Source organism: Oculina patagonica, chromosome 4 (genome assembly GCF_052425735.1).
Source record: "Oculina patagonica isolate OP01 chromosome 4, crgOcupat, whole genome shotgun sequence".
Lineage (NCBI taxonomy): Eukaryota > Metazoa > Cnidaria > Anthozoa > Scleractinia > Oculinidae > Oculina > Oculina patagonica.
The window spans coordinates 14,935,039-14,953,526 of NC_135761.1; the positions used below are offsets into that span (position 1 = coordinate 14,935,039).

Here is an 18,488-nt window from a genome sequence, read left to right on the forward strand (position 1 = left end):
CGTCAGGCAAAACTGACCTCCACTGCAAAATTAAGGAGACCTTATACATTCAAGAACTACAACCTTCTTTAAATGCCAATGTCAGCAGTGAGAAGATGTTACTTTATTAACTGAAATGTAAATATTAAGTTACTGCTGACTGATCAATTGTCTCAGTCTAGGTTCCAGACCCCTTTCATAACAATATATAAATAGTTGCCAAAATTTTAACGTTCATACTTTTGAAAATGTATATAACTTAGCATACGAAACGTCAAGTTTAGTAAAATGCGATTTTTCATAATGTTTATCACCGCTGTCAGTGTGTTATATTTTTAAACAAAGAATGAAACAAAAAATCAGGGTACGTCAATTTTATTCACAAAATATACGATTTTTACTTTAAAAACAAAACCGTTGCATTGCTATACAATCCCTTATACATCAAATCTTTATAACACAGCACCAACCTCGTTCCCAGGGTCTCCCTCCCCCCCCCACACACACACACACACACAGAGCGAGAAGTGGGCGGGGAGAAGGAGACCCTGGGAACGAGGTTGACACAGCACCGCTTATAAGCAAAAGTCACGCCCAAAGGGAATCTGATAGAGAGCTTGGGCTGCCTGTGCCCTGACAGGTAGATACCCAGAGCTCTTACTTTGAGCCACACCCATACCAATTCGAGCCGGCGGACACAATTCGTCATTTGTCACGCAATCATTTCACCCGAGACCAAATCACTAGTGTTTGCTTCAGAAGCCATACAAACAAAATAAAGCAACAAGAAAAAACAAATTACATAATAAAAAGTGATGATGTACAGAGGAACGTCTTAGGAAAAGAGAGCTTTCTTTATTACTGTGTTAGTTGTGTGACAATCAGGTTAACAATAATTTGGGCAAAAATAAAAATCATCAAAAAAATCCTTTCAGTTCTTCAGTTTTATTTTTTGTTGATGGTAATCGTTACGCTTGACCCTGGCGGGGTAGATGCCGGATGTTTAAAAACAAGACGATTTTCCTCGGTGGAAGACCATGTGACGGACGTTGGCGTGACAGTCACGCTATAACCTGATGAGTAATGCACCGCTTCGTTCAAATAGACAACAGATTCGGTTGAGTGACACGTTTTGGACACTTCATAAACTAACACGAATTCCTTTGAGGACAAATCAAAGCTGAATTTCACAGTATTTCCAGCAACGGCCTGAGGGTAAGTACGAGTCGTGTTTTGAACGTAAATTTGGTTGAGTCCTGTTCCATTCCACAATGGACAGCACTTGTCCCCTTTCAGACTGGGACGGGAGGGGTGGTACGCCTTGTAGTCCCATCCTATCCACGATTGTAGGTAAATGTCGGCAGCGACCATTGTTTCAAACATGGCCTCGATCGTTCCGTCGCTAGTTAGAAATTCCGTTAGCATTCCTCCGCATTCTAACCTCTCCAAATCCGCTTTCCGTGCCTCGAAGTTCTCGATTATTTCTAGCGATGGCGGGATGTAGAAATGGTAACTAAGTACGCTCCTATTCCGGTACTCATTCCCGCCCGGCACGCTATTGAATCCAACACCAAAGTCATCCCATGTAACACCTTCGAAGAAAATACAATGTTCTTCATCGTGTTGCCTGATAGCTTTGCTTAGAACTTCGTAGACAGGAGCCAAATTCATTCTATCAGCGACTTTTGGCACGAGGAGCGGTGGGTTTGCATAAATATCGCCTGCCCATGGTTCATTGATGAGCTCGTAGCCAATAACATTGGAGAAATTCTTAAAGCCCGAGGCAGTCTTGCCCCAGAATGCAGCCCAGCTATCTAACAGCCCGTCGGTGTTGTTGTACAAGTGTTGAAACGCCACGCTAGTCGCTTCGGTGAAGTAGTAATCCGACCAAAGAAACTTAGCGCAGTCTTCGTCCGATGGCATTCCTGTTTTGGGACCGAGAACAAACGGCTCGTGTAGCGGTTCAGGGAATCCTTTGGCGTTTCCCGTGTTTACTGCCCAGGTCGGCAAACCTTCCACGCACAGCATCCTAGAAAAGGCATCCTGATGCATATCTAGCAGGACATAAATGCCGTATTTCGCGGAGAGTGTGACGATATGTTGCATAACTTGTAAGTACGTCTCGTTGTATTTCCCTCTCGTGGGTTCCAACCCGGGCCACATGAATCCAAGACGTACAACATTGAGGCCAAGTGATTGCAGAAGTTTCATGTCTTGTTCAGAGAAGGTTCCGTACGAGAAGCCTTCGACTTCTGGATGCCACGGAAACTCCTTCACCACAACGTTTGTACCGTGAAAGAAGACCTCGCGACCCAAGCTGTCTACCAACCTCTGTCTGTCCGGGTTCACAGAGATGGGGAGAAGATCTGCAGCTGCAGAAAAGGCGAAAACGCCTAGCATTAAAAATGCCAAAATCATCGCGCTTAGCATGAGATTTGTGCAGCTTTTCACTGCCTCGGTTGATGAAAAAATCGTGAATTGAGAAATCGATCAGTCACGAGAATGAGGTTTCATGTTACACAAGTAGTTGTGTTGTCACGCTATGTTTATATATAGGGCCTACATTTTTTTGGGGGGGGGGGGTGGGGGGGGAAGCATTTCTCAGCTATCAGTTTATCAGGTAAACTTTTAGCTATGATTCAACTATCAGTTGATTTGGACAGATTTCAGTTACCCTTTCCATGTCACATTATTTTATAGTGTAAAATTCTTAACAGTGTCGAGCTTGACCTGCCGAATGGTGTTGACTATCTTCCGAAGATTTCCAAGGAACATTTAAGTTCTTCCGATCTCTTCGGTAAACCACCGCGATATTCGGAAGAGTTCCAAAGAATTTGGCGATTTTATTTTAGCGCTACATTCTCAGCGCATAAGACGTGAACCATCAGTTCAACTTTTAGTTATATTTCAGCTCTCAGTTAATTTAGACAGATCCGTCTCAGTTAATCTTTTCCTGTTACATAATTTTATTGCGTAAAATTCTTTACAGTATCAAGCTTATCAGGACCGAATTACTATAAACTAATTGCGATTTTGGCGGCGTTGGGAGAAAATATTTTTCGTATAGGGCTCCGTCCCGCAAAACAATTACCTGCCTTTCTTCAATAGCCCGTAGGGAAGAGCTCTACATAAAAAAGCGCAAGAGGGCGGAAAATAGATATACCCTATATAACAAAAGCTGGGTAGAAACCAAGACACTGACTTTCAATTCATCATCGGCTTATACAATAGCGAACAGAAATCAATTTTCTCCCAGTGCTACGCAACCGAAGAGAATTTTTCTAATTACCGACGTTTATCGCAGAAAAAATTTAAATTTTCATCCATTGGTAAGGGCTGGACAGTTGGTATAACCCCTAGCCTGTAAACACAGACGTACTTCCGGCTGTCCCACTTTTTCGTGCATTGACTTACAAAAATGCATTAAACAGTCTTTACAAAAGCATTGCGTGAAAATTATCACAGACAAAAGGCAGGAGAAATCAAGAATGTTTGATAGATTCTTTTCCATCGTTCAACATATTTTTTTTTTTTCGTTCAACATATTAATTTATCACCCAATTCTACAAATTATGCGCGTGACAAGTTACATTGTTACGTTGCGTGACAATATTGTTACATTGCGTAACACAACTGCATGCTGTAAAATGAAACCTGCATTCTCGTGACGAGGTTGTGATTTCTCAATGTACCTTTTCTGTGGCAGTGGAAAGGCGCAAATATCGCATTTTATCGTTATGTTTACGGCATTTTTAATGCTAGGCGTTTTCGCCTTTTCTGCAGCTGCAGATCTTCTTCCCATCTCTGTGAACCCGGACAGACAGAGGTTGGTAGACAGCTTGGGTCGCGAGGTCTTCTTTCACGGTACAAACGTTGTGGTGAAGGAGTTTCCGTGGCATCCAGAGCTTGAAGGCTTCTCTGATGGAACTTTCTCTGAGCAGGATATGAAACTTCTACAAACGCTTGGCCTCAATGTTGTACGTCTTGGATTCATGTGGCCTGGGTTGGAGCCCACGAGAGGAAAATACAACGAAACATACTTGCAAGTTATGCAACATATCGTTACACTCTCCGCGAAATACGGCATTTATGTCCTGATAGATATGCATCAGGATGCCTTTTCTAGGATGCTGTGCGTGGAAGGTTTGCCAACCTGGGCAGTTAACACAGGAAACGCCAAAGGATTCCCTGAACCGCTACACGAGCCGTTTGTTCTCGATCCCAAAACAGGAATGCCATCGGACGAAGACTGCGCTAAGTTTTTGTGGGCAGATTACTACCTCACCGAAGCGACAAGCGTGGCCTTTCAAAACTTGTACAACAACACCGACGGGTTGTTAGATAGCTGGGCTGCATTCTGGGGCAAGACTGCCTCGGGCTTTAAGAATTTCTTCAATGTTATTGGCTACGAGCTCATCAATGAACCATGGGCAGGCGATATTTATGCAGATCCACTGCTTCTCGTTCCAAAAACGGCTGATAGAATGAACTTGGCTCCTGTCTACGAAGTTTTAAGCAAAGCCATCAGGCAGCACGATGAAGAACATTGTATTTTCTTCGAAGGAATAACATGGGATGACTTTGGCGTTGGATTTAATAGCGTGCCGGGCGGGAATGAGTACCGGAATAGGAGCGTTCTTAGCTACCATTACTACATCCCGCCATCGATAAACCTTATCGAGAACTTCGAGGCCCGGAAAGCGGATTTGGAGAGGTTGAAATGCGGAGGAATGCTGACAGAATTTCACACTACCGTCGGAAAGATCGAAACCATGTTTGAAACGATGGCCGTTGCTGACGTTTACCTGCAATCGTGGATAGGATGGGACTACAAGGCGTACCACCCCTCCCGTCCCAGTCTGAAAGGGGACAGGTGTTGTCCATTGTGGAATGGAACAGGACTCAACCAAATTTACGTTCAAAATACGACTCGTACTTACCCTCAGGCCGTTGCTGGAAATACTGTGAAATTCAGCTTTGATTTGTCCTCAAAGGAATTCGTGTTAGTTTATGAAGTGTCCAAAACGTGTCGCTCAACAGAATCTGTTGTCTATTTGAACGAAGCGGTGCATTACCCATCAGGTTATAACGTGACTGTCACGCCACCTTCTGTCACGTGGTCGTCCACGGAGGAAAATCGCCTTGTTTTTAAACATCCAGCATCTACCCCGCTAGGATCAAGTGTAATGATTACTATCAACAAAAAATAAAACTGATTACAATTTTCTTGGGGAGAAGGGGGGGGGGGGGGGTGGAAGTATGATGAAAATATCTGAGGGTATCGTGAAAGACACAATTGTAAGAGGACTTTTAAAATATCGATATAGTTTTCGAATATAAATGTTAACCCGATTATTACATCAATAAAGAAAGATTACTCAATGATGCGTTCCTATGAACATCTTTCCTTCGATCATTCAAGGTTCATGCTCTGTATTTCAATTGTCGTGATATATCCCCTGACGCATGTTCGCGCTTCGTGCTTGCCTTGTCTATCGCACTGGAGGCTATACCAATTGTTTTACAATTCAAAAGATTGTCAAAGAATCTATTTTTAACAGCTAGGCTGGACAAACCATTTGTGCAACTCTTTGCATATTTCTCAGTTGAGCCCATTTCCAAATGACATATCGCATGTTATCTGTCACGAGTGGATGACGGAAAAATAACGGGGCGGAAAAATAACGGGGCCTTCCAACTCGTTGGGACGTGGGAAAGAAGGGGTTCCTATATAAGGGGCGACTATGAAACCTGTTTTGTGGACGTAAAACAAGTTCAGTTCTTCTCCTAGCAAACAGGTACTATGTTGTGGCAACAGAACAATAATTCATAAGCAAGCAACATTTTCGCTTTCATTGAAAGCTAAGTTATTTACTGGTAGAACAGTGGGACTTTCTGAGTTTCCACGGGGCTCTACAGAGAATTTTGTTAAACGCGTCTATCAACGATCAGCCATGGTCGATGGACAGTAATGTAATTCATGGACAAACTTTATTACGGTGTGGTGAGTACTAAACGACAGAGTGTACAATCAACAAAGTTTACTTTTTAATTTACTTTTTATTTTTTTCTACCTATAACTATATTGTGAATTATTGATGACATTATTAGTCTTTATGTGGTTTCTCTTCTTTTTCCTGGTCTTCGTATGAAACGCCAAACTCGTTTACCCTCTTCATGTCGACTGGATACAGCCTGTAGACAAAAATATTTTTAATCCAGTTAAAAGAATAGCTTTCTTGCAGTGTGCAGTGTATTTTATATAAAGGATACAGAAGAGCAACAGTAAAAGTTTTAAATTAAGTGAAAATTTATTAAATGTGCAAAATGTACACGGTTACAAAAAGTCATGGATTGTGGACTGGACCCTCACATCTCTCACGCCTCACGCGAGAATACCTAACATTATATTAATTGGGAGATTGTGTGATTTTATGACGTACTTTGCGAGTCACGGGTCATGCGGACACAGACACATTTCGAAAGACTACCCAAGAATCGCATTCCTGTATGTTTTAGCATCACTCATCACCAAATACGCAGGTTTTCTAGAGGTAGCAGGTTGAAAATAAGTTTCTTAACCTTTTTGAACGTCAAGGGTCACGCAAACGTTTTAAACAAAATAGCGTTGAGATGTGGCTGCTTGAGCACAAGAGCGTCACGAGTCACGCAAGCATTTCCAGAGCGTTAATTAAAGGGGCCTCCTTTGAAAACGTTTACCTGAGTTGTTTCTTAGTTAGGACTTACCATCTCTGATAGAGATAAATAACGAACACGACGTCATCTCTGAAACAGGCCAGACGGTGAGCGGTAGGCATGACGATAATGAATGCAAAAACATCGTCAATAAACGTGTTGAACGCCTGCAAAGAAGGAACGGGAAGTAAAAGTGAGGGGGCAGGAAGGGATTGAGGGCGGGCGGTATCGGAGGCAGGGAGGCAGGGAGGGAAGTAACCAGAGCCCAGGCGGTTTTTTATCCGCAGGTTAAAAGAAAAGAATGTAAACTGGAAGAAAGTGAAGGGAGAGAGGAAGGTAAGGTGGGAAAAAGAACCAGGAGAAAGAAAACAACGTCTACATGTTTGCTCCTAGAATCCCTGTAACATCGGAGAGACTGAGAGTTACTAAACGTGCAAGGAGCAAAAAAAAAATGAATGCATTTCGTAAAAAGATTTGGCCGAGAGAGAGTAGTATTCTAGGAATCACCCTAAACATTCTACATACCTTGTACATAAATGCTCTCCAAGGCAAGTGAGCGACAGACTTGAGCTGAGAGCAAAGAACAAGTCAATCAGTAAATAGTAACAAGGCTGAACCTTCAATTTAATGAATGGTGCGGCATGCTTGTGGACATTGACCGTATTCCAACCACCCTGTTTTTGGTCCCTGTTTGAATTTATTTATTTATTTAACATTTCTTTATACACGGTTAAAAATCATCAGGTAAATACTAGTAATTACAGTTATAATAAAAATTAATACAAATAAATAAATAAATAAAACAAATAAAAATGAATCAATCAGCACTTGTCACCGTTGTGAAAAAATTCTATAAAATTTCTAGATGAATAACTCGGTTTTTAACTCTGTAAAAAACCATAGCTACGCTACGTACGACTAACCTTGTAGTTAACAAACAGCTGAGGCAACATGAACAGAAAACCAAACACATAGACCCCTAAAGAACGGCAAAAACAGCAACACATAATTATCAAAAATCAACATGACAAGTGTTGTGTATGAATAAAATCACGTAAGAAACATGAATAGAACAAAAAAGTAGAGAGAGATTATCCTTGAAGTTAAAGCAGACTACAAAATACAATAAAAATTAACTATAAAAAGAGACGTTGTAGTCGCGGATATTTTTTAGGGTCTTTAATTTGAATTGCACAAATTTGAAATCTCCTGACTTTACAAGAAAACACGAAGTGTTTTTTAAGTAATGTAACAGTACTTAGCAGATCCATATATGGTCTTGTTAGTAAAGCGAACCGTTAAAAAATGGCCGAGGGTGCACTTACCATTCACTAAGCTTCGAACAATCCAGGAATACCAACTGCAAGGAAAACAAAGAAACTTGTAACGATCATATACATAAAAAGTTACAAGTTCTAGGCTCTGCTAAACAAAGATAAGCGATGTGAACATAAGCTTCATAAGAGTCACCAACCACTTCCAAGTGCAACAAGAACGACACCACCAAAAGTCTTTTAATATTCGTTTCTTATCATCTTTTTCAGTAATTTTCATCTTTTTTTTTTTCGTGGAGAACATCTTTGGCAGCAGTAGACTTACAAATCGCGAATATAATAAAGACACGATACATATTATCGTCTCTTAAATGACCTTCATCTTCATAAAACAATTGTTCGTGCAGGTAGAACAACACTTAAGAGGTAATAATTTCGATAATAACCCGAAATGAAACAAGGTTTTCATGTGACATGAAAGTTAAAGCGGTCGTTGCAATTGTGAAAGATTGTTACATTATTGACACCCTTTTGCTTTCGCCTTATTAATTCCTCTACCGCAAATTGCACTCTAGATAGAAGAAATTAACTCTGCGAAAAAATTAAGAAATTAACTCTAAAATTAACACTCTCAAGTTTTTAAACTCAGCAGTTTCACGACTGTACATTACCTCTTGTGTGGATGATACACGAGTGAGTATGCAGCACCGGCTAACAACAAAGGGTATAGGGCGTAGGAAAGGTACCGCATGGCCTGGAGAAAACAAAAATCACACTTACATGTACAGATAGTTTAAACGATAATAAAAATAAAGAAAACACCAAAAAAGGGACTTTTGCATACCTAAAGGTACCGCTTTCAGGCGAAGCCTTCCCGTATAGGAAGTACCTCCCCCCCCCCCCACCCCCCCCCCCCCCCCCCCGGCGGACAACTAAGCTCAACTAGACAAATTAAAGTCAAACGTCATCCGTAATGTAGCGTCCTAAAGTTTCAGAAATAAAGTAGAAAAGTGTTTCCCCTTATGGAATGAATTTTAATCATGGAATCTAGTTTGTATCGCGCTTAACTATCCTGTATATGAAATTCACCCGCCTCTACGTTACCACAATGACATATCCCCGGAAGATACACATCAAATCAGAAGTAAATCATTTTGTTTTATTAGCGTCCTTCTCGTGATTTGCTTTAGCACTACTGTCTGCAAGGAGTAGCTATTAAATTCCACTCCTCACTCACTGATCGTCGAACGCGAAGAGAGAGTCGCGCGCGCGAACGAACGGACAATGCGCGCGCGGAAAACACGTGATTGGCGGGCATAAATAATAACGGCCCGTGCTTCTCTGTGGGTAGCTCTATACAATCAGCCAGTAAAACGCTTTAAACTACTTTTTAGTTAGGCCCTTCCGCGCCCTCAAAAAACCAAATTCAACAAGCAACAGCAAAAGAACTAACAAAGAAAAGAACAAAATTACTTATTACCTCGCTATCAAACTGTTCAGTCTCTTTTTCTTGGCTTGTCTTTTCTCCAAACTTGAAATGGAAAAAAATAGAGGAGTAAACACAGAAAGAAGACAATTTGGTTAAATCAGAAGCTTATCTGGTAAAATTAAAGCAAGACAACGTGCATTCCGAGAAAAAAAAACGTTACGCCCGCTACACAGTGGCTGTGTTGCAATTTGGCGAAATGCTGGGGCTGATATAGCAAATGTAATAACGAGGTGCAAAATGGTTGTCTTTTAACCTGTATTGTCGGTCTTGCACCTTTTTCCCATTTGATGCTGACTTTGAATGCCTTAGTAACCTTCCACATCTGTGTAAAACAATTAAATAACAAAGCTAAGTTAGTTAAAAGGTGTGACTTAAAGTCTGTACCCTTAGTGGTGGTGGTGGTGGTAAAATGGGCAAACATAACTGACAATGGCTTTTTTATCTAGTTACAACTGTGGGAGGTGCGGTAACCTATTAGTTGGCGTGATGGACTCCAGATTGAACGGTCTAAGTTCCTGCCCTAGCCAGGGCCAGTGTTGGGCAGGACAGTTTATTCTCAAAGTGCCTCTCTCCACCCAGGTGTGTAAATGAATACATGTACTGGCATTGTGCCAGGGCAACCAATCAAAATGCTGGAGGCCAACCTCATTCATGCAGGGGGAGTAGCAATACTGCTAGTCACTTTAATGCTACAAAAACCGAGTGGAAACTTACTTCGATAAGTGAGCCAATCCCAGCAGGAATAAGAACGAGAAGACTTGTTTTCTCATCCATTAGATACAAGAAGATTATCAACGTGCTCACACATCGCCAGATAACTGGAAAGCAACAAATAAAAGAAACAAGATACTGACACTGAAACTGAGTGGCTAAAATAAGAAATGCTGCTATGAAGAGATAAAAGATAAAGACTGTGATCACTGAAAAGTTTGCCTAAACTAACATCGTTAAGAACTACTTGCAACTGGAACAAAAATCCAAACTTTTTCCCCATTTATTAATACCCTTTACTTTCAAAATTCCAAGACTCCAAAATTAAGATTAATGTAAATCAATAATTCTTCCAACAACTACCAGGCTATCTCCCCCCCCCCCCCCTTCACATTTATTTGGTTACAGTGATCATTAGGCATGTGTTTTTCTACTCCGCCTCAATAATTACCTGTTCGTATAGATAGTCCCACCATACTGTTTCTGCTCTTCCAGTAATTTATATCATTCTTAAATGCTAAAAAGTCAAACAGAAGCTGCAAAAGAAACCAGGCACTTAGTTAAAAAGAATACTGTAGATGGCCCTGGGCACACCGGGGGGGGTGGGAGGGAGGGAAGGGAGAGCAGTGGAAACGGAGAGGGAGTGGAGAAATCGGGACCAGCAACTTAGCCCTGCAGATTCCCAGAGGGGGGCAAGGGGGGGGGCATCGGATGTTGAGGAGAGGGCCAAAGGGAGGGCAGGGAGGGGCAAACGGAATACGGAACCATGTTTGCAGTTTGAGTATCAAGTACCAGGCACTGTTCGGAACAAAGATCGGACTCGAGAGAGCAGAGGAAATCAAGCCTACCTCAACAATTGCCCCTGAAATTTCTAAAACTCTGTGCACCAAATTAAAATTTCCCAATTTGAAATAAAGACCAGTTTTTATATTACTTTTTATAGGCATAATTTACTTTTTTATCGATTTTTATCACTCTTACCCCTATCTGAAAATAGGTCCTTAGAAACCCCTTCTCAATTGCTATCAATTCAAAATTCTCCCTACTGGTTTCCAATATTTTTTTTAAAAATTCCTCAAAGAGAATTTGCCTCTCAATCAAGAATTTTTTTTTTTTTCCTGAGATGATTAGGTCCTTTACTCAATACTGTTTTGCCTTTATCTACTAAAACTTGTTATAAAGAGGTAAAGAGTTCAATGAGATGATCACTTTGGGGTTTAAGGTGGCTTAATACAGTTTTGAGAGGGCAAATAAGTCCAACCTTTAACTCTCTTGTACAATCTCCAGAAAAGGTTTGTCTTTCTCTTATCACTGTTTGTTACATCCTAAAAGAGCGAGTAAACAGCTTAAATGAATGGCCGAGTGCTTAAGAGGGGACTGGCACTAGTAGTTTAAACGGCATTTTTCTCAAAATCTACCCGTACGACCCCACCTCAAAATTTCAGAAATAAGAAATTGCCTTTGATTTATCATTCATGCAAAATAAAATAAAAATCTGTAAGACAGATTTTTCGCAAAATAGGAAAGTGTGATATTTTGCTGATTTTTGAAATAGCTCAAAATTATTCTGTCTTACAGATTTTTTTCAAAATTTTGGCTGTGGACATGGTTCACCCCTTAAATTTAATTGTGAAAGTTTCATAATAAGTTGTACGGTAGGTTTTCGAGAAAATCTGGATCAAAATCTGGCTTTAACGACCTCCGAAGCAAATCAAATTGCGCGTGCAAGCGAGCGCTAATAAGAGACCATACATCGCAAGCGATAATGAAAGACAGAATTAGAACTTCTCTGTCGGTTGTTTATCCACCTTTTTTGTCATATTGTTTTCCGTCCCAGGTTTCAAGACCTATCTGAAAGTATTTTGAAGTTTTCTTTTGTATACAAATTTGGTAAAGTGCAGTAAAACAGATGGAACTCTTTTTCATTTCTGTTTAGAGTTGCTAGCGCCATTTTAGCCCACACAAGCAATAATGACCAGTAATGACATCAAGCAGAAAATGTAGCACGTGCCCTTGAGCCACGTAAAAACTGTATTCAGCCACCTTAAGGAACATCCTCTTTCGCCTCTCCCCCCCCTTTTTTTTTTTTTTTTTTTCCCCCCCCTTTTTTTTTTTTTTTTTTTTTTTTTTTTTTTTCCCTTTTCCCCCCCCCCCCCCCCCCCCCCCCCCCCCCCCCCCCCCCCCCCCCCCCCCTTCTTCCCGCGCCCCCGAGTAGACCTCATTGACAATATATTATCAGGGACGGGGGAGCATTTTTTCCAAGTGGGGGGGGGGGGGGGCTGACTAGTCACTTGAAGCGGGGGGGGGGCTTAAAAGACGCTTCACTTAGTAAGTCTTAATTAATTCGGAAATTCTGGGGGGGGGGGCAAGCCCCCCGGCTCAGCCGTCCCAGCTGTTAAAACATACATGAAGCACTGTGATTCCAAATGTGACAGCCAGAAGGAAGAGATTTGTGTCTGTGAAAATTCCTCTCATTTCATCTAAGTCCTTGTCTGAAAATCCTTAAATGCAGATTGAACATAACATCGGTTTGTTATATATAATTTAGGCATATACAGCAAAATTGAGTGTACATGTACAGTGCAGCTCAGAAATAAAAGAACCAAAATATATGTACATATAATATTTTGCACAACATCGCCACAAAAAAGCAAACAATTAAGCAGTGAATAACAAAGACATGTACATGCATGCATATATGTGTATGTATTCGCAAAAACACGGATAATCTGCATATGCTTTTTTTTTTTTGCAGTGTTTGCTAATTTCTGATCTGCACAGAAGTTTCAACACACGTATGGCCACAGTATTTATTAAGGCCAATGTTAATTCAAACACTGTAGATTTTAATGTGACAGTCTGCCTCCACAATCAGTGGTTATAAAAAGTGAACTTGATCAGAAATTAAAGGTGCATGATACCATGACAAAGGTTCCATACCTAAATCTTTCATTGACTTGAGTGAATGGTGAACTGATGACCAAATGCGAAGCTTGCCGAGTGATATGGGTGAGTAGTTTATCTTCAGTTCCATCGCGCTGCTACTTTTATTGACCCGCTGTTCCACAGAGAAATCAACATGAATCAAATTAAATTTACTTTTGAATTGTCATTATTTAGTTTAACTACTTTATTCCACATGGTTTTCCTTAATCTGTAACTTAAATTTAAAGATTCAAGACATAAAATAACATGACTTGTACAATGTACTACTTGTCCCACCCCTCCACCCAAAGTCTCCTCCTCCTCCCCACCCCTTCCCACAAAAAACACCATTCAATGTGGTCTTTGAAAGTCCTCCTTGACATTTTCAATGCTTAACCCTCGGACGTACAAGCAAACTCATACCCCCACCATCGTACAAGGGGGGGGGGAGGGACCCCCCCCCCGGTTTTTTTTTTTTTTTAGGGGGGGAAATTTTTTTTTCTCTAAAAAAACCCTTTTTTAATTTTTTTTTTTTTTTCCCTTTCCCTTTTTTTTTTTTTTTTAAAAAAAAAAAAAAAAAAAAAAAAAAAAAAAAAAAAAAAAAAAAATTTATATAAAAAAAAAAAAAAAAAAAAATAAAATATATAAAAAAAAAAAAAAAAAAAAAAAAAAAAAAAATAAAATTTTTTTTTTTAAATTTTTTAAAAAATAAAATTTAAAAAAAAAAAATTTTTTTTTTTTTTATTTAAGGGGGGGGGGGGGGGCCCCCCCTTAACTGTAAACAATGTATTTAAATACCGGTATGTACTATAATAAATAAAATATACCTTGAGATATCTATAAATCACTCCCAGTTGGTCGATATACAACACTGGAAGGTATTGGTCATTTGGAGCTAACCTAATGAAAAGAACAACAGCAACAATCATGAATTATGCAAGCAGTGCCAAACACTCAACACATGCTTTTCATGACTTCACAATGGAGTATAAATTATATAATAATGAACTTAGTACCTACCTGATGAAAGGGTAGATCTCACCAGGAATGGCTTGGCGCTCAAAATCAACTTTTTCATTTAAAACATGAAAATTAAGAATGGGCTTCCAGTGGGTCACTGGAATCTCGTTAGATGTTGCACTAGTTTTCTGCAGGAAATACAATAATACCAAAATCAATAAAATTGATATGTACAAGAATCAATGAAAGAGAGAAAAAATATCCTGATAGTTTAACATCTAAAACACGAACAAATGTATTGACAAACAAACAAACAACCTTTGTTCCAATATATTGCTACAATGCTACCCACATATCTCTCAGCGAATTCGGAGATACCTGGCTGCGAGGTTTTCGCTTGAACTCGGGCAAAACCCGAGTTCAAGCCTAGCCAGCAACCTTAACTTGAGGGGGCTTGGCGTCAACCATGGCTTGGGGACCCTGCCCAGGCTCTGGGCTATCTAGCCTGCTGGTGTTCAGCTGGCGGGTAGCAGTCAAAAGCTGGGGGGAGGGGAGGGTGTCACTTTTGACAGCTGGGCCTAGCTAGGTTCTGGCCCCTTTGAGCAAGTTTGTGTGAACTTGGAATGCCCTGTGTAGTCTGTGAATATTTTGAATGACACCGGTCAAGGGTTCCCTGTATAGAAGGCACCCTGCTGGTCTGGCAGCTGTCAGCTGGGCTCCTGAGGTGACAACCTTCCAGCCTGGGGGAGGGCAAGTAGCCCGGGCTGTTTTGGCTGGTGGGCGCCAGGTTCTTGGAAAATCAATCAGATATACAGTGTATAAGCGTAAAATGCATGTGATACTACTACAAGCATGTAGGAATCAAAGATTATTGTGTCCTTGATTGCCTGCATGCCCACAAAGTGTATTTAAACTAGTTCACAAGCATGGATTTACATGTGCTAACCGTTTTCCCAGCATCTTGGAAACAATTTTTTTGGTGAGAACTTCCTTACAGGCAAAGTGTACAAAGACAGAAATCATTATATCACCTCTAAATAATAATTGTTATAATTGGGTCTTGAACTGACTCACCTCCTTTGATTTTTGCTCAGAAAGAAGGTTAATAGATTCATCTTGAGGTAATGAATACACTGTTAATGGAGCAACAGCACGTGACACATACTGATTTTCAAATGGGTGACTTCCAGCTGGGTAAATAAATATGTGAGCATACAGTGATCCATTGTCTCTTGTTTGACTTGGTAAACTAGCATTCACAGATCTGTAAAGGGATTCAAGTTTCAATAAAGATAATGTCTTGAAAACAGACAAACAAACTAAGTATATGTAGCATTCATGAGATGTGTAGACAGATTCAAGTTGGAATATCCTAAAACCTGAAACGAAGTAAAACAAAACAAAGGCGTTAGCTCTCACTCCAATTTGCTTGCAGTTAATTCCACTCTAGTTTACTTGCAGTCAGCTTTCACTTCAGTTTGCTTGCAGTAAGTTTTTACTACTTGGTTAGGTTCCGTTTTGCTTTCGTTTTCGTTTTTCGTTTCATTTCATTCGTTTGTTAGGTTTCATTTCAAAGGCTTTGTTGTTTCGTTGTTTCAGGTTTAGTACAGGCCATGGATTCAAGTTACACTAATAAAGGTAAATAGTCTTGAAAACAGACAAATAAACCATGTAGTACTGGATATATCACTGCCACTACATTAAACTTACTTTGTAAATGGCTGAGACAAACTAAAGTTATCACTTTTCCAAAGTAAGTGACAATTTCTACTGTTTATCTTCTGCTGTTGAAGTGATGTGTAAATTGATATCTGCAAGTTAAAAATTGTATCAATGAGTGAAATTTTAGTTCTAAGTAGTTGTATAAAGGTAAGGATTAAGTTAAGAGTATAGTTCACCTGCAAATTCAGTCAACTAAAATAACTAAGAGTTTACTACACTGAAGCTCACTTTGAAAACCAAGTCTCTCCACACAAGCCCTTCTGGGATTATTTGGGGAGACACGATAAACAAATATGATTGAAGTGGATGATGAGAGGAATTATGCTGAACATGACGGTGAAAGAAATTTACACAACAGAGCAGAGCGCCACCTCTGAGGGTAGCAAAAAGGGGGTCGTGATCACATTTCAGTCTATTTAACCAAATTCACGTGTCACATTTACTTGATACAGCAGAATTCACGAATTATGTGTCTTTTCTAGCTAGCTACGCATCACGGTCTAATTTTTGCCAGCTATTTTCATGCGTCACGGTCTAACTTTTGCCCTTTTCACGTGTCAGACATAAACCCTTTGCTACCTTCACCTACATAGCTGTCATATCATGCAGTGCAATTTACAGGTTTGTTCAAGGAAAATTTTATTACCCTGAGAGCAGAGTTCCCTTCGAGAAAAAATTATTGTCCCTTCTTCTTCCTGATTTTTCTTGGAAGATCAAAGGCAGCTCTGCTCACAGGGTAATTATTTATTGCTCCTGAGGCATCTATTTCCTTACATGTATTACATAAAGTTCCACACATTCACAGTTTTTTTTTTAGTTCTCTAACTGACCCGCGGCTCATTAATCCCCATCACATTCAGCTTTCCTCTCATTGTTCAATGCATTTGATTATTGTGTCCTCTCAAATAATCCCTTAAGGCCTGAGGTATTGCCTTTTCCCTCTGAAAGTGTTTAACTTGAAAAAACAGGAAGAAGAGGTTCCTAGCTCTTGTTTGTAAGGCCGGGAGAAACCTTAGCATTTTTAAAAACTACCAAAAATTAATAATGATGTACTATTATTCTGACTTTGACTAAAGTTAAAAAGGATCTAGATGTACATGTACTAGTCCCTGTGAATGCAATGTTTCCTTAATAAAGTAAAATAATTTTTACAAGCTCCCGCCACCCCCCCCCCAAAAAAAAAAAATAATATAAATACTAAAAAAATAAACAATAAACCTATAATTTATTTTATATTAATCAGTGCCCATTGCATCCCCCTTTACATAATACATCAAAATAATATCTAAAGCAGTTCCTATAGAAAAAGGTACCGTATTTTCTCGATTAAACGCCCCCGGCGTTTATTTCAAACTTGGCCCGATAGGGCCGAGTTTATTTGATTTCAGGAGTTTTTTCAGGCCCTATGTTTCTAAGAAATGATTTTTATTCATTATTTTTGAAAGCTCAGTTTATAATTAGACATTATTTTTAAAGCATATTAAACCTTTAATAATTGTTTAAGGGGTTTATTTTCAAATACAGCTTGGAGACCCGGCGTTTATTCGGGGCCCGGCGTTTAATCGGGAAAATACGGTACTTGAGGGTCCTGAAGGGGGGGGGGGGGGGTGGGTACCAAATCCCATTTCCCGCCCTTTTTCCCAAATCCCATTTCCCAGCCCAATTTTTGCCCAAATCCCATTTCCCAGCCTATTTTTTGTCTAAATCCCAGTCCCAGCAGTGAAATTCCCAGTGTGTGGAAAATCTGGTCTCAAGCGCATTATATCTGTGTTGTTTTTTATTTTCCTTAATGTAGGGGAGGAGTCCCAGTCCCAGTGACCTAAATCCCACTTTCCCAGTCAAAATAGGCAAATCCCAGTTCGCATTTTACCCCTTCAGGACCCTCGTACTTGAGTTTGAGGATTTTTTCCCGGCGGAAGGGGGCAAGTGGTATCCAAAGCAGGGGGAGGGGGGAGGGGGTTGCTCTCTACTTTTGAAACCATAAGGTGTTGTAAAAATAAAGCTACTTAGGTGAGTCATTTTCAGATGAAATTTTTAAATCAGGGTCAGCGCTCCAAAAACGGTCAACGGATTTTAAAACTATGAGGCTTACCTCTAACTTTTTGTCGATAATACCATGCGGCTGAAGACATTTCCTAGGACTTCCCTTGCATTCCGGTACGTGAAAAAGATGATAAATCACATATATACTATTAGCTATATACAACCCGAAAAGAATAAGAACTATTGTGGTAACAAAACTCATTGCAAAGACGGGGAATCAACGGCACTTTGCTGACTACAAATTTTAAAATGACTCTCTTTCTTCCATCTTTTTTCGTGGTGTTCGATAAGTGCGTCGTGTAAGCTAGCATGAAGCGTTTAGTGCCTCATGTAAAGGAAACCGATATGTACCTCTAGCTCTCAGTTTGAAAAAAAGAAATTACAACAGATTATTATTTTTTTTTTAAAAAAAAAAACAACAACATCATAGTAAGCCGAAGATAACATATTCATAAAAGAAATGTACTATTTTATATAGATCATACGCTTTCTACAATATACATCCATTTCATTTTATAGGCCAAGGAAGAAAATTGGTTTGAATGAAAATAAATAAGTGCACAGTCTGAAAATCTTCCGTAAAGCCAGGGAATCGTCCAAATTCGTTATATAAAACTTTCTTTAAAAAAATACTTTATGAAAAAACGAAATTGGATTCAAAAGAGCTAACCTGAAGAGAGGTATTCCTG

General features: G+C 39.8%; 2 protein-coding genes and 1 pseudogene across 2 annotated transcripts; 1 reads left to right on the forward strand and 2 right to left on the reverse strand.

Moving 5' to 3' along the window:
* Positions 1-812: 812 nt before the first annotated feature.
* LOC144649597 (endoglycoceramidase-like) lies at positions 813-2,462 on the reverse strand. Its single transcript, XM_078509121.1, has one exon. It carries the CDS (start codon positions 2,407-2,409, stop codon positions 925-927), a length of 1,485 nt encoding a protein of 494 aa, XP_078365247.1. The 5' UTR covers positions 2,410-2,462; the 3' UTR covers positions 813-924.
* A 1,046-nt stretch (positions 2,463-3,508) lies between these two features.
* LOC144652420 (endoglycoceramidase pseudogene) lies at positions 3,509-5,216 on the forward strand (annotated as a pseudogene).
* A 727-nt stretch (positions 5,217-5,943) lies between these two features.
* On the reverse strand, positions 5,944-18,080 carry LOC144649626 (lipid scramblase CLPTM1L-like). Its single transcript, XM_078509155.1, has 17 exons — positions 17,849-18,080; positions 15,745-15,845; positions 15,109-15,298; positions 14,095-14,222; positions 13,902-13,974; positions 13,090-13,207; positions 12,556-12,650; positions 10,601-10,685; positions 10,153-10,256; positions 9,692-9,760; positions 9,430-9,480; positions 8,621-8,703; positions 8,001-8,035; positions 7,599-7,654; positions 7,201-7,245; positions 6,727-6,842; positions 5,944-6,174 (listed from the first exon to the last, which is right to left on the reverse strand). Exons 1-17 carry the CDS (start codon positions 17,999-18,001, stop codon positions 6,087-6,089), a joined length of 1,590 nt encoding a protein of 529 aa, XP_078365281.1. The 5' UTR covers positions 18,002-18,080; the 3' UTR covers positions 5,944-6,086.
* Between the last annotated feature and the right edge of the window lie 408 nt (positions 18,081-18,488).